Genomic DNA, 17,500 nt, shown 5'->3' with positions numbered 1-17,500 from the left:
ACACATACACACACAGACACACACACACACGACACACACACACACACACACACACACACACACACACACACACACACACACGACACACACACACACACACACACACGACACACACACACACACACACACACACATACACGACACACACAGACACACACACACACGACACACAACACACATACACAGACACACACACACACGACACACACACACACGACACACACACACACGACACACACACACAACACACATACACACACACACAACACACATACACACACACACACACACGACACACACGACACACACACACACACACACATACACGACACACACAGACACACGACACACACACAACACACACATACACGACACACACAGACACACACACGACACACACACACAACACACATACACGACACACACAGACACACGACACACACACACACACACACACACACATACACGACACACACACACACACACACATACACAGACACACACACACGACACACACACACACGACACACACACACAACACACATACACACACACACAACACACATACACACACACACACACACACACACACACGACACACACGACACACACACACACACACACACACACACACACACGACACACACACAACACACATACACACACACACATACACACACACCAATGCTAACCCTAACATTAATTCAGGCCCTGTGACGCCAGCCCCAACACGCCTTTGTCGTTGTCGTTGTCGTTGTCTCTGTTGTTGTCAGTGTTGTTGTCAGTGTTGTTGTCAGTGTTGTTGTCAGTGTTGTTGCTGTTGTTGTTTTTTTGTCATTGTTGTTGTAAATAAATAAAATGTTGTGATTTTTTTCAGATTTTCCGGGACATCTGTTGTCAACGCGAGATTCTGGCGCTTAAAGTTTTCTGTCGAAGTGAAAAAGACGGATGTAAAGAACAGATCAGTCTGCAGCAGCTGCCGGTGAGTGACCCCTGACCCCTGACCCTAACTCAGCAGCTGTGTGTGAGTGACCCCTGACCCGTGACCCCCGACCCCTGACCCTAACCCAGCAGCTGTGTGTGAGTGACCCCTGACCCCTGACCCTAACCCAGCAGCTGTGTGTGAGTGACCCCTGACCCGTGACCCTAACTCAGCAGCTGTGTGTGAGTGACCCGTGACCCCCGACCCCTGACCCTAACCCAGCAGCTGTGTGTGAGTGACCCCTGACCCGTGACCCCCGACCCCTGACCCTAACCCAGCAGCTGCTTGTGAGTGACCCCTGACCCGTGACCCCTGACCCTAACCCAGCAGCTGTGTGTGAGTGACCCCTGACCCCTGACGCTAACCCATGAGCTGCTGGTGAGTGACCCCTGACCTCTAACCTAGAGGTCTGCGCACTGAATTTTCCCGCTCTCGCCCGTGCCCACAAACGTGTCCCGCGCTGCTGCTGTTCTGCATCGGCCGGCGGGAGAGTAGAGCTCCACTCTGACCCGCTCCTGTCGGTCAGTTGTTAGTTTGTGTTTGGCGTTGCAGGACCACCTGACCGTGTGCCCGCTCCTGTCGGTCAGTTGTTAGTTTGTGTTTGGCGTTGCAGGACCACCTGACCGTGTGCCCGCTCCTGTCGGTCAGTTGTTAGTTTGTGTTTGGCGTTGCAGGACCACCTGACCGTGTGCCCGTTCCTGGAGGTCCCGTGCCCGCTCGGGCGCTGCCAGGAGCGGATGATGAGGAAGGACGTCCCTGAACATTTGAACTGGAAATGTAAACACCGAGAAACGAGCTGCGAGTTCTGTCTGTGCAAGATGCCCCTGGCAGAGCTGCAGGTGAGCACCTGTCACACACACCTGTCACACACCTGTCACACACACACACCTGTCACACACACACACACCTGTCACACACATGTCACACACACACACCTGTCACACACACACACACCTGTCACACACACACACCTGTCTCACACACACACACACCTGTCACACACACACACCTGTCACACACACACACACACACACCTGTCTCACACACCTGTCACACACACACACCTGTCACACCTGTCACACACCTGTCACACACACACCTGTACACACACACACCTGTCACACACACACACACACACCTGTCACACACACACACACCTGTCACACACCTGTCACACACACACACCTGTCACACACCTGTCACACACACACACACACACCTGTCACACACACACCTGTCACACACACACACACACACCTGTCACACACACACACACACACACACACACACCTGTCACACACACACCTGTCACACACCTGTCACACACACACACACACACCTGTCACACACACACACACACACACACACCTGTCACACACACACACACCTGTCACACACACACACCTGTCACACACACACACCTGTCACACACACACACACACACACACACCTGTCACACACACACACACACACCTGTCACACACACACACACACACCTGTCACACACACACACACACACCTGTCACACACACACACACACACACACACACCTGTCACACACACACACACACCTGTCACACACCTGTCACACACACACACACACCTGTCACACACACACACACACACACACACTGTCACACACACACACCTGTCACACACACCTGTCTCACACACACACACACACACACACCTGTCACACACACACACACACACCTGTACACACACACACACACACACACCTGTCACACACACACCTGTCACACACACACACACACCTGTCACACACACACACACTGTCACACACACACACACACACCTGTCACACACACACACACACACCTGTCACACACACACACCTGTCACACACCTGTCACACACACACACACACACACCTGTCACACACACACACACACACCTGTCACACACACACACCTGTCACACACACACACACACACACCTGTCACACACACACACCTGTCACACACACACACACACACCTGTCACACACACACACACACACACCTGTCACACACACACACACCTGTCACACACACCTGTCACACACACACACCTGTCACACACACACACACACACACACACACACACCTGTCACACACACACACCTGTCACACACCTGTCACACACACCTGTCACACCTGTCACACACACACACCTGTCACACACACACCTGTCACACACACACACACCTGTCACACACCTGTCACACACACACACCTGTCACACACACACACACACACACACCTGTCACACACACACACACCTGTCACACACACACACACACACCTGTCACACACACACACACACACCTGTCACACACACACACACACACACACCTGTCACACACACCTGTCACACACACACACACACACACACACCTGTCACACACCTGTCACACACCTGTCACACACACACACCTGTCACACACACACACACACACCTGTCACACACACACACCTGTCACACACACACACACCTGTCACACACACACACACACCTGTACACACACACACACACCTGTTACACACACACACCTGTCACACACACACACACACACACACACACCTGTCACACACACACACCTGTCACACACACACACACACACACCTGTGTCACACACACACACACACACCTGTCACACACACACACCTGTCACACACACCTGTCACACACACACCTGTCACACACACACACACACCTGTCACACACACACACACACACCTGTCACACACACACACCTGTCACACACCTGTCACACACACACACACACACACACACACACCTGTCACACACACACACACACACACTGTCACACACTGTCACCTGTCACACACACACACCTGTCACACACACACACACACACCTGTCACACACACCTGTACACACACACACACACACACCTGTCACACACCTGTCACACACACACACCTGTCACACACCTGTCACACACACACACCTGTCACACACCTGTCACACCTGTCACACACACACACCTGTCTCACACACACACACACACACCTGTCACACACACACACACACACCTGTCACACACACACACCTGTCACACACACACACACACACCTGTCACACACACCTGTCACACACACACCTGTACACACACACACACACACACACACACACACCTGTCACACACACACACACACCTGTCACACACACACACCTGTCACACACACACACACACACACACCTGTCACACACACACACACACCTGTCACACACCTGTCACACACCTGTCTCACACACACACACACACACACACACACCTGTCTGTCACCTGTCTGTCACATGACGTGATGGACAGGTGACAGACAGGTGACAGACAGGTGACAGACAGGTGTCAGACAGGTGACAGACAGGTGTCAGACAGGTGACAGACAGGTGTCAGACAGGTGACAGACAGGTGACAGACAGGTGACAGACAGGTGACAGACAGGTGACAGACAGGTGACAGACAGGTGTCAGACAGGTGACAGACAGGTGTCAGACAGGTGACAGTGTCAGACAGGTGACAGACAGGTGACAGACAGGTGTCAGGTGACAGACAGGTGACAGACAGGTGTCAGACAGACAGTGACAGACAGGTGTCAGGTGTCAGACAGGTCAGACAGGTGACAGACAGGTGTCAGACAGTGTCAGACAGGTCAGACAGGTGACAGACAGTGTCAGACAGGTGACAGACAGGTGACAGACAGGTGTCAGACAGGTGACAGACAGGTGTCAGACAGGTGACAGACAGGTGACAGACAGGTGTCAGACAGGTGTCAGACAGGTGCAGGTCCCTGTTGTTCATTGGTCTAAATGTTTTTGTAGAAACACAAAGAGACTGTGTGTCCGGCGTTTCCTGTGTCCTGCCCGAACCTGTGTCCCTCTGCCCCCCTGCCCCGCTCTGAGGTACAAGTACTACAAGTACTACAAGTACTACAAGTACTACTACTGCTACTGCTACTACTACTACTTCTACTACTACTATTACTACTACTATACATGTCCTCTGTCCCTCTGTCCCTTTGTCCTCTGTCCTCTGTCCTTCTGTCCTCTGTCCCTATGTCCTCTGTCCCTCTGTCCTCTGTCTCTGTCTCTGTCCCTCTGTCCTCTGTCCCCTGTTCTGTCCCTTTGTCCTCTGTCCCTCTGTCCCTCTGTCCCTCTGTCCTCTGTCCTTCTGTCCTCTGTCCCTCTGTCCCTCTGTCCCTCTGTCCTCTGTCCCTCTGTCTCTCTGTCCCTCTGTCCTTCTGTCCTCTGTCCCTCTGTCCTCTGTCCTCTGTCCTCTGTCCTTTGTCCTCTGTCCCTTCTGTCCTCTGTCCTCTGTCCTCTGTCCTCTGTCCCTCTTTGTCCCTCTTCCTCTGTCCCTCTGTCTCTGTCCCCTCTGTCCTTCTGTCCCTCTGTCCCTCTGTCCCTCTGTCCCTCTGTCCCTCCCTCTGTCCTCTGTCCCTCTGTCCCTCTGTCCTTCTGTCTCTGTCCCTCTCTGTCCTCTGTCCTCTGTCCTCTGTCCCTCTGTCTGTCCTCTGTCCCTTCTGTCCCTCTGTCCCTCTGTCCCTCTGTCCTCTGTCCCTTTGTCCTTCTGTCCTCTGTCCCTCTGTCCCTTCTGTCCCTTCTGTCCCTCTGTCCCTCTGTCCTCTGTCCCCTCTGTCCCTCTGTCCCTCTGTCCCTGTCTCTGTCCCTCTGTCCCTCTGTCCCTCTGTCCCTCTGTCCCTGTCTTTGTCCCTCTGTCCCTCTGTCCCTCTGTCCTCTGTCCCTCTGTCCCTCTGTCCCTCTGTCCTCTGTCCCTCTGTCCTCTGTCCCTCTGTCCCTCTGTCCTCTGTCCCTCTGTCCCTCTGTCCTTCTGTCCCTCTGTCCCTCTGTCCTCTGTCCTCTGTCCCTCTGTCCTCTGTCCTCTGTCCCTCTGTCCCTCTGTCCCTCTGTCTTCCCTCTGTCCTTCTGTCCCTCTGTCCCTCTGTCCTCTGTCCCTCTGTCCCTCTGTCCCTCTGTCCTCTGTCCTCTGTCCTCTGTCCCTCTGTCCCTCTGTCCTCTGTCCTCTGTCCTCTGTCCCTCTGTCCCTCTGTCCCTCTGTCCCTTCTGTCCCTCTGTCCCTCTGTCCCTCTGTCCTTCTGTCCTCTGTCCCTCTGTCCCTCTGTCCCTCTGTCCTCTGTCCCTCTGTCCCTCTGTCCTCTGTCCTCTGTCCCTCTGTCCTCTGTCCTCTGTCCCTCTGTCCCTCTGTCCTCTGTCCTCTGTCCCTCTGTCCTCTGTCCCTCTGTCCTCTGTCCCTCTGTCCCTCTGTCCCTCTGTCCTCTGTCCCTCTGTCCTCTGTCTGTCCTCTGTCCCTCTGTCCCTCTGTCCCTCTGTCCCTCTGTCCCTCTGTCCCTCTGTCCCTCTGTCCCTCTGTCCCTCTGTCCCTCTGTCCCTCTGTCCTTCTGTCCCTCTGTCCTCTGTCCCTCTGTCCCTCTGTCCCTTCTGTCCCTCTGTCCCTCTGTCCCTCTGTCCTCTGTCCTCTGTCCTCTGTCCTCTGTCCTCTGTCCTCTGTCCCTCTGTCCCTCTGTCCCTCTGTCCCTCTGTCCTTCTGTCCCTCTGTCCCTCTGTCCTCTGTCCCTCTGTCCTCTCCCTCTGTCCCTCTGTCCCTCTGTCCCTCTGTCCTCTGTCCCTCTGTCCCTCTGTCCCTCTGTCCCTCTGTCCCTCTGTCCCTCTGTCCTTCTGTCCCTCTGTCCCTCTGTCCCTCTGTCCCTCTGTCCTCTGTCCTCTGTCCCTCTGTCCTCTGTCCTCTGTCCCTCTGTCCCTCTGTCCTCTGTCCCTCTGTCCTCTGTCCTCTGTCCTCTGTCCTCTTCCCTCTGTCCCTCTGTCCCTCTGTCCTCTGTCTGTCCTCTGTCCCTCTGTCCCTCTGTCCCTCTGTCCCTCTCTGTCCTCTGTCCCTCTGTCCCTCCTCTGTCCCTCTGTCCCTCTGTCCCTCTGTCCCTCTGTCCTCTGTCCCTCTGTCCCTCTGTCCCTCTGTCCCTCTGTCCCTCTGTCCTCTGTCCCTCTGTCCCTCTGTCCCTCTGTCCTCTGTCCTCTGTCCCTCTGTCCTCTGTCCCTCTGTCCCTCTGTCCCTCTGTCCCTCTGTCCTCTGTCCTCTGTCCTTCTGTCCTCTGTCCTCTGTCCTTCTGTCCCTCTGTCCCTCTGTCCTCTGTCCTTCTGTCCTTCTGTCCTCTGTCCCTCTGTCCCTCTGTCCTTCTGTCCCTCTGTCCCTCTGTCCTTCTGTCCTCTGTCCTTCTGTCCTCTGTCCCTCTGTCCCTCTGCGAGGATCTTGACTCTTTGTTTTTTTGTGTCTTTCAGTTACTCGTCCACCAGGGGGAGTGTCCCAAAGCTCAGGCCAACTGCCCCTTCCACCGACAGGGCTGCTCCTTTAAGGTACATCATCTGCCGCACCTGCCGTCTGACTGCACCTGTCAGTGTGCACCTGTCAGTGTGCACCTGTCTGAGCGTGTCGTGTGTGTAACGTTTAACCTTTAACCTTTTAACTTTTGTTTCAGGGTCTAAAGGACGAACTCAAACTCCACGAGTCGACGTTTGTGTCTGAACATTTAAGAATGATGTCATCGAGAAGCTCCGCCCTCGAGAGCAAGGTACGTCCTACGTCCTACATCCTATGTCCTAGCTCCTATGTCCTACATCCTATGTCCTAGCTCCTACATCCTACGTCCTACATCCTATGTCCTAGCTCCTACGTCCTACATCCTATGTCCTAGCTCCTATTTCCTACATCCTATGTCCTAGCTCCTACATCCTACGTCCTACATCCTATGTCCTAGCTCCTACGTCCTACATCCTATGTCCTAGCTCCTACGTCCTACATCCTATGTCCTAGCTCCTACATCCTACATCCTATGTCCTAGCTCCTACATCCTACGCCCTAGCTCCTACATCCTACGCCCTAGCTCCTACATCCTACGTCCTAGCTCCTACATCCTATGTCCTAGCTCCTACATCCTACATCCTAGCTCCTACGTCCTAGCTCCTACATCCTACGTCCTAGCTCCTACATCCTATGTCCTAGCTCCTACATCCTACATTCTATGCCCTAGCTCCTACGTCCTACATTCTAGCTCCTACATCTTATGTCCTATGTCCTAGCTCCTACGTCCTACATCCTAGCTCCTACATCCTATGTCCTAGCTCCTACATCTTACGTCCTACATCCTATGTCTTAGCCCCTACATCCTACGTCCTAGCTCCTACATCCTAGCTCCTACATCCTAGCTCCTATGTCCTAGCTCCTACATCCTACATCTTCTGACCCCCCCGCAGGTGGAGGACTTGAGGGTGGAGATCTCGGACCGATTCCAGGTTCTTCCAGGTCTGAGCAGTCGTGTGTCTGAGACTGAAGTCCACAATGAAGATCTGAGAGAAAGAAGCCGCCAGAGCGAACAGAAGCTCACCACCGTGCAGGTACCGGACCAGAACCAGACCAGAACCAGACCAGAACCAGACCAGCACCAGACCAGCAGACCAGACAGACCAGAACCAGCACCAGAACCAGACCAGACCACCACCAGCACCAGCACCAGACCAGAACCACCAGACCAGACCAGCAGACCAGAACCAGACCAGACCACCAGACCAGACCAGACCAGCACCACCAGCACCAGACCAGAACCAGACCAGCACCAGACCAGCACCAGACCAGAACCAGACCAGCACCAGACCAGAACCAGACCAGCACCAGACCAGAACCAGGCCAGCACCAGACCAGCACCAGACCAGAACCAGGCCAGAACCAGACCAGCACCAGACCAGCACCAGGCTAGAACCAGGCCAGAACCAGACCAGAACCAGACCAGAACCACCACCCAGAACCACCACCCCAGAACCAACCAGCCAACCAGAACCAGAACCAGGCAGAACCAGGCCAGAACCAGACCAGAACCAGAACCAGACCAGCAACCAGACCACCAACCAGACCAGACCACCAGACCACCAGAACCAGAACCAGACCAGACCAACCAGACCAGAACCAGACCAGACCAGCACCAGACCAGACCACCAGACCAGAACCAGACCAGAACCAGACCAGACCAGACCAGACCAGAACCAGAACCAGACCACCAGACCAGACCAGACCAGACCAGACCAGCACCAGACCAGACCAACCAGACCAGACCACCAGACCAGACCAACCAGACCAGAACCAGACCAGCACCAGCACCAGACCAGAACCAGACCAGACCAGACCAGACCAGACCACCAGACCAGACCAACCAGACCAGACCAACCAGACCAGAACCAGGAACCACCAGACCAGACCAGCACCAGACCAGCACCAGACCAGAACCAGACCAGACCAACCAGAACCAGGCCAGAACCAGACCAGACCAGAACCAGAACCAGAACCAGAACCAGACCAGCACCAGACCAGACCAGACCAGCACCAGACCAGAACCAGACCAGAACCAGAACCAGACCAGCACCAGACCAGCACCAGCACCAGACCAGCACCAGGCCAGCACCAGACCAGAACCAGACCAGAACCAGGCTAGAACCAGGCCAGAACCAGGCCAGAACCAGACCAGAACCAGACCAGCACCAGACCAGCACCAGACCAGCACCAGACCAGAACCAGACCAGACCAGACCAGACCAGACCAGACCAGACCAGACCAGAACCAGACCAGAACCAGACCAGCACCAGACCAGCACCAGACCAGACCAGACCAGAACCAGGCCAGAACCAGACCAGAACCAGACCAGAACCAGGCTAGAACCAGACCAGCACCAGACCAGCACCAGGCCAGAACCAGGCTAGAACCAGGCCAGAACCAGACCAGAACCAGATCAGGACTAGACCAGGACCAGGCTAGAACCAGACCAGGACCAAGACTAAACCAAGACCAGGACCAGACCAGAACTAACCCACTGTACAGGTATGGAGAACAGACCCAGTTTAGTCCTGGTTTAGTCCTGGTTTAGTCCTGGTTTAGTCCTGGTTCAGACCTGGTTTAGTCCTGGTTCAGACCTGGTTCAGACCTGGTTCAGACCTGGTTCAGACCCGGTTTAGTCCTGGTTTAGTCCTGGTTTAGTCCTGGTTTAGTCCTGGTTCAGACCTGGTTTAGTCCTGGTTCAGACCTGGTTCAGACCTGGTTCAGACCCGGTTTAGTCCTGGTTTAGTCCTGGTTCAGACCCGTTCTCTGGTCCTGCAGAAGTTGCTGAGCGCTCACTCTGAGAAGCTTCTGGACTTGGAGATGGAGCTTCGTTCTGTTCGTTCCCTCAGAGACGAAGTCGAGAACCTGAGAACCCGGATCACGGCCCTGGAACAGACCCGGACCGGAGCCGGGACCAGCCACGCCCTGGGTGAGTCCGACCTGACGCCTGACCCATGACCCTGACCCTGACCCGACCCTGTGTGACCCTGCCTGTGACCCTGTGTGACCCTGTGTGACCTCTGTGTGACCCCTGTGTGACCCTGTGTGACCCCTGACCTGTGACTGTGACCTCTGTGTGACCCCTGTGTGACCCCTGTGTGACCTCTGTGTGACCTCTGTGACCTCTGACCCCTGTGACCTCTGTGACCCTGTGTGACCCCTGTGTGACCCTGTGTGACCTCTGTGTGACCCTGTGTGACCCTGTGTGACCCCTGTGTGACCTCTGTGTGACCTCTGTGTGACCCCTGTGTGACCCCTGTGTGACCTCTGTGTGACCCCTGTGTGACCCCTGTGTGACCCCTGTGTGACCTCTGTGTGCAGTGACGCTGGAGACGCAGCTCGGTCGTCATGACGATGTGCTCAGCGTTCATGAGATCCGATTGGCTGATATGGACCTGCGTTTCCAGGTGAGACTAGAGCGGGACTAGACCGGGACTAGGCCGGGACTAGACCGGGACTGACCGGGACTAGATCGGGACTAGACCGGGACTTGACCGGGACTAGACCGGGACTGACCGGGACTGACCGGGACTACCGGGACTAGACCGGGACTAGACGGGACTGGACCGGGACTAGACCGGGACTAGACCGGGACTAGACCGGGACTAGACCGGGACTTGACCGGGACTAGACCGGGACTAGACCGGGACTTGACCGGGACTAGACCGGGACTAGACCGGGACTAGACCGGGACTTGACCGGGACTAGACCGGGGACTAGACCGGGACTAGACCGGGACTAGACCGGGACTAGACCGGGACTAGGCCGGGACTAGACCGGGACTAGACCGGGACTAGACCGGGACTAGACCGGGACTAGACCGGGACTAGACCGGGACTAGACCGGGACTAGACCGGGACTTGACCGGGACTAGACCGGGACTTGACCGGGACTTGACCGGGACTAGACCGGGACTTGACCGGGACTAGACCGGGACTAGACCGGGACTTGACCGGGACTAGGACCGGGACTAGGCCGGGACTAGACCGGGACTAGGACCGGGACTAGGACCGGGACTAGACCGGGACTAGACCGGGACTTGACCGGGACTAGACCGGGACTAGACCGGGACTAGACCGGGACTAGACCGGGACTAGACCGGGACTAGACCGGGACTAGACCGGGACTAGACCGGGACTTGACCGGGACTAGACCGGGACTAGACCGGGACTTGACCGGGACTAGACCGGGACTAGACCGGGACTTGACCGGACTTAGACCGGGACTAGAGACGGGACTTGACCGGGACTTGACCGGGACTAGACGGGACTAGACCGGGACTTGACCGGGACTAGACCGGGACTAGACCGGGACTAGACCGGGACTTGACCGGGACTAGACCGGGACTAGACCGGGACTTGACCGGGACTAGACCGGGACTAGACCGGGACTTGACCGGGACTAGACCGGGACTAGACCGGGACTAGACCGGGACTTGACCGGGACTAGACCGGGACTTGACCGGGACTAGACCGGGACTTGACCGGGACTAGACCGGGACTAGACCGGGACTAGACCGGACTTGACCGGACTTGACCGGGGACTAGACCGGGACTAGACCGGGACTTGACCGGGACTAGACCGGGACTAGACCGGGACTAGACCGGGACTAACCCTGTGGTGTGGCAGGTGCTGGAGACGGCGAGTTATAACGGGACTCTGATCTGGAAGATTCGTGATTACACTCGGAGGAAGCAGGAGGCGGTTTCGGGGAAGACGCTGAGTCTTTACTCGCAGCCGTTTTACACGTCGTACTTCGGGTATAAGATGTGCGCCCGCGTTTACCTGAACGGGGACGGGATGGGCAAAGGGACGCACCTGTCGCTCTTCTTTGTGGTGATGAGAGGAGAATACGACGCTCTGCTGCACTGGCCTTTCAAACAGAAGGTACCACCACGTCTACAGCCAGTGTGTCTGGAAATGTTCTTCAAGAAATGTGTGTAAATAACACGTGTGTATAACACGTGTGTATAACACATGTGTATATATAACACATGTGTTATATATACACATGTGTATATAACACGTGTGTGTATAACACAGGTGTGTATATAACACATGTGTATATAACACATGTGTTATATACACATGTGTATATAACACGTGTGTTATAACACATGTGTATATAACACATGTGTATATAACACATGTGTTATACACACGTGTGTGTGTATATAACACATGTGTTTTATACACATGTGTATATACACATGTGTGTATAACACGTGTGTGTATATAACACGTGTGTGTATATAACATGTGTGTGTATATAACACGTGTGTGTATAACTCACGTGTTATATACACACACACGTGTTATATACACACATGTGTTATATACACTGCTGTGTGTATATAACACATGTGTGTATAACGTGTGTATGGGGTTGTGTGTGTGTTTGTATAACACATGTGTGTATATAACGTGTGTATGGGGTTGTGTGTGTGTGTATATAACATGTGTGTATGTGTGTGTGTGTGTGTGTGTGTATATATAACGTGTGTGTGTGTGTATGTATGGGTTGTGTGTGTGTGTATATAACATGTGTGTGTATAATATGTGTGTATGGGGTTGTGTGTGTGTGTATATAACGTGTGTGTGTGTATAATATGTGTGTATGGGGTTGTGTGTGTGTGTATATAACATGTGTGTGTATAATATGTGTGTATGGGGTTGTGTGTGTGTGTATATAACATGTGTGTGTATAATATGTGTGTATGGGGTTGTGTGTGTGTGTATATAACATGTGTGTGTATAATATGTGTGTATGGGTGTTGTGTGTGTGTGGTGTTATCAGTGTTACTCCGGACACACTTTTAGGTTTCTGTACCTTTTGCTTTGGTCTGTACTTTGACCCTGGGGCTTTGAAGGGAAAACTATTTCAGGGACTTTTTGCAGGTCAGTGTGGGTTTGAGCTGTGTGTCTTTACTTCCTGTATTTGATTAGCCAGGACGGTTCACAAAAACCCCAGAGGTGCGAGTTCGGGCACCAGCCAATCAGAGAAGAGACAGACATTCTGTGTTGGCAACGATTCCCGAGATCGAGGATTTAAAGCCAGAACAAAGAGAACATTTGGTGAATTTTATCAAGGGGAAAGACTTTATTGTTCGTCTTCCTACGGGATTTGGGAAAAGTTTAATAAATCAGTCCAGCCTCGTTAGCGGCGCATTACAAACGTCACGACCAAACAGCAGCAACTGGTTTAATGATAAAAAGTTCCCACCGACCGTCGAGCGAACGAATCCTAACACTGCGAGGTCACAGGGAATGTATGAAGTGAAATATGATTTCATATGATTTCATATGATTTCATATGATTTCATATATGTATTTGGGGTTATTTTATATATTTTATATGTACGTGGTTCGAGTGTGTGTGATGTCGTCTCTAAGCGTGGCGTGCGTTGCCTAGGTGACGCTGATGCTCATGGACCAGGGCGGCGCCCGTAAACACCTCGGTGACGCCTTCAAACCCGACCCCAACAGCAGCAGCTTCAAACGCCCCAGCGCCGAAATGAACATCGCCTCAGGATGCCCCCTGTTCGCCAACCAGACCATGCTCGAGTCCGGGTCCTACATCAAGGACGACACCATCTTCATCAAGGCAAGGACCAGGACTGAACCAGGACTGAACCAGGACTAAACCAGGACTGAACCAGGACTGAACCAGGACTAAACCAGGACTGAACCAGGACTGAACCAGGACTGAACCAGGACTGAACCAGGACCAGGACTAAACCAGGACTAAACCAGGACTGAACCAGGACTAAACCAGGACTAAACCAGGACTGAACCAGGACTGAACCAGGACTGAACCAGGACTAAACCAGGACTGAACCAGGACTGAACCAGGACTAAACCAGGACTGAACCAGGACTAAACCAGGACTGAACCAGGACTAAACCAGGACTAAACCAGGACTGAACCAGGACTGAACCAGGACTAAACCAGGACTGAACCAGGACTGAACCAGGACTGAACCAGGACTGAACCAGGACTAAACCAGGACTGAACCAGGACTGAACCAAAACCAGGACTAAACCAGGACTAAACCAGGACTAAACCAGGACTGAACCAGGACTGAACCAGGACTGAACCAGGACTGAACCAGGACTGAACCAGGACTAAACCAGGACTGAACCAGGACTGAAACCAGGACTGAACCAGGACTGAACCAGGACTAAACCAGGACTGAACCAGGACTGAACCAGGACTGAACCAGGACTAAACCAGGACTGAACCAGGACTAAACCAGGACTAAACCAGGACTGAACCAGGACTGAACCAGGACTGAACCAGGACTGAACCAGGACTGAACCAGGACTAAAGTGTAGCATCTTAAATCTCTGTTGGTTTCATGAGTCTGACTCTTGAAGACTGGAGCTCTTTAAAGGGCTGAGACTCACCCTTTGGACTCACCCTTTGGACTCACCCTTTGGACTCACCCTTTGGACTCACCCTTTGGTTGTTTCAGGTTACGGTGGACACCTCTGACCTGCCGGACCCCTGACCGTCCCAGAGGATGATGGGAAATGCGGTTCCACAGAGACTCGGCTGAGAAGTCCCGAGCGGCTTCTGATTGGCTGAAGGAGGGCGTCGCCACGGCAACATGGCCGCTTACCGATGCCGTGCATCGACCGGCTACGGCCCGCACCGGGACTGAACCTGAACCAGGACCACGGAAAGACTAAACCGGGTCTTAACCAGGACCATGGAAAGACTGAACCGGGTCTAAACCAGGACCACGGAAAGACTGAACCAGGTCTAAACCTGAGCCCCAAGAGACTGAGAGGGCAGCGGAGCGCCCCCTGTGTTTGTGGAGTGGAAATAAAATAAAGAAATATCTGTCTGTAATGTGTTTTTATGTCAGGGTGACAGGAGCAGACAGGAGCTGACAGGAGCAGACAGGAGCAGAGGATTTACTGTGTTTGTGATGTGGAATGAAATAAAATGAAGAAAAATCTGTCTCTGATGTCATTTTTATATCAGTGTGAGGAGCTGGCAGGAGCAGACCTGAGCTGACAGGAGCTGGCAGGAGCAGACAGGGGCAGGGTAGAGGGGCTATTACATGATCACATATTAGAATCTAAAAAACACCAATAAACAATCAAACTGAAGAGTGTTTCCAGACTAAAACCTCCCAAAGAAAAGGACCCGAGGCAAAAGGAATCAACTGAACCTGAACTGAACCTGAACTGAATCTGAACTGAACCTGAACTGAACCTGAACTGAACCTGAACTGAATCTGAACTGAACCTGAACTGAACCTGAACTGAACCTGAACTGAACTGAACTGAACCTGAACTGAACCCTTTACTGATCTCCACTGTTTCTAACCCCGGGTCTTTCTGTGTGGAGTTTGCTCCAGTTTCCCCCATCAACCCAAAACCTGCTCCAGGTCTCCAGGAAGAACAGTTGAGAGCTCAGGTCAGTTAAATACAATCAATGAACCTGCCCAGAGACGACAAGTTGGAAATCAGAATCTGAAACAAACATCACTCCTGTTCAGGTTCATGGGGGGGGGGCAGAGTGGCAGCCTCAACTCCGTCAGTTTGAGGATGCAGACGCTATGAGGACGCAGACGCTCTGAGGACGCAGACTCTCTGAGGACGCAGACTCTGAGGACGCAGACTCTCTGACGGACGCTCTGAGGACGCAGACTCTGAGGACGCAGACGCTCTGAGGACGCAGACTCTGAGGACGCAGACGCTCTGAGGACGCAGACTCTGAGGACGCATGAGGACGCAGACGCTCTGAGGACGCAGACGCTCTGAGGACGCAGACTCTGAGGACGCAGACGCTCTGAGGACGCAGACTCTGAGGACGCAGACGCTCTGAGCTCTGAGGACGCAGACGCTCTGAGGACGCAGACTCTGAGGACGCAGACGCTCTCTCTGAGGACGCAGACGCTCTGAGGACGCAGACGCTCTGAGACGCTCTGAGGACGCAGACGCTCTGAGGACGCAGACTCTGAGGACGCAGACGCTCTGAGGACGCAGACTCTCTGAGGACGCAGACGCTCTGAGGACGCAGACGCTCTGAGGACGCAGACGCTATGAGGACGCAGACTCTGAGGACGCAGACTGAGCGCTGAGACGACGCAGACTCTGAGACGCAGACTCTGAGGACGCAGACTCTCTGAGGACGCAGACGAGACGAGACGCTCTGACGCAGACTCTGAGGACAGACTCTGAGGACGCAGACTCTGAGGACGCTCAGACGCAGAGGACGCAGACTCTGAGGACGCAGAGCTCTGAGGACTAGCTCTGCAGACGCTCTGAGGACGCAGACGCTCTGAGGACGCAGAGACTCTGAGGACAGACTCTGAGGACGCAGACTCTCTGAGGACGCAGACGCTCTGAGAGACGCGCTCTGAGGACGCAGACTCTGCGCAGACGCTCTGAGGACGCAGACTCAGACTCTGAGGACGCAGACGCTCTGAGGACGCAGACGCTCTGAGGACGCAGACTCTGAGGACGCAGACGCTCTGAGGACGCAGACTCTCTGAGGACGCAGACGCTCTGAGGACGCAGACGCTCTGAGGACGCAGACTCTCTGAGGACGCAGACGCTCTGAGACGCTGAGACGACTCTGAGGACGCTCTGAGGACAGCTCTGAGGACGCAGACGCTCTGAGGACGCAGACTCTGAGGACGCAGACTCTGAGGACGCAGACGCTCTGAGGAGACGCTGAGGACGCTCTGAGACGCTCTGAGGACGCAGACTCTGGACGCAGACTCTGCTGAGGACGCGCTCTGAGGACGCAGCTCTGAGGACGCAGACGCTCTGAGGACGCAGACGCTCTGAGGACGCAGAGACGCTCTGCTCTGAGGACGCAGACTCTGAGGACGCAGACGCTCTGAGGACGCAGACGCTCTGAGGACGCAGACGCTCTGAGGACGCAGACGCTCTGAGGACGCAGACTCTGGGGACGCAACGCTCTCTGAGGACGCAGACGCTCTGAGGACGCAGACGCTCTGAGGACGCAGACTCTTTGAGGACGCAGACGTCTTTGAGGACGCAGACGCTCTGAGGACGCAGACGCTCTGAGGACGCAGACGCTATGAGAACGGGGTTCACGGCGACGCAGACGATTTGACACACAACCATAAATTGGGC

The 17,500-nt window shown here is 54.3% G+C and overlaps 1 protein-coding gene across 3 annotated transcripts in view; it reads left to right on the top strand.

Annotated features, from left to right (window-relative positions):
- traf3 (TNF receptor-associated factor 3) overlaps positions 1-15,347 on the top strand; it is a 29,100-nt gene extending 13,753 nt beyond the window's left edge. For all 3 annotated transcript variants that reach the window (XM_055155694.1, XM_055155691.1, XM_055155700.1), the window contains exons 4-14: positions 878-982; positions 1,657-1,821; positions 4,832-4,912; positions 7,301-7,375; positions 7,498-7,590; positions 8,273-8,413; positions 10,161-10,311; positions 10,704-10,789; positions 12,012-12,269; positions 13,795-13,986; positions 14,857-15,347. In XM_055155694.1, coding sequence (XP_055011669.1) covers positions 878-982; positions 1,657-1,821; positions 4,832-4,912; positions 7,301-7,375; positions 7,498-7,590; positions 8,273-8,413; positions 10,161-10,311; positions 10,704-10,789; positions 12,012-12,269; positions 13,795-13,986; positions 14,857-14,892 — 1,383 coding nt within the window. In that variant the 3' untranslated portion in view covers positions 14,893-15,347. The remainder of the gene's footprint in view (positions 1-877; positions 983-1,656; positions 1,822-4,831; positions 4,913-7,300; positions 7,376-7,497; positions 7,591-8,272; positions 8,414-10,160; positions 10,312-10,703; positions 10,790-12,011; positions 12,270-13,794; positions 13,987-14,856) is intronic.
- Positions 15,348-17,500: the final 2,153 nt, after the last annotated feature.

The sequence above is a fragment of the Boleophthalmus pectinirostris genome, unplaced genomic scaffold (assembly GCF_026225935.1).
Source record: "Boleophthalmus pectinirostris isolate CB_2022bp ecotype Guang Dong unplaced genomic scaffold, ASM2622593v1 HiC_scaffold_10, whole genome shotgun sequence".
Classification (NCBI taxonomy): Eukaryota; Metazoa; Chordata; class Actinopteri; order Gobiiformes; family Gobiidae; genus Boleophthalmus; species Boleophthalmus pectinirostris.
This window is presented reverse-complemented; position numbering and strand designations above follow the sequence as displayed.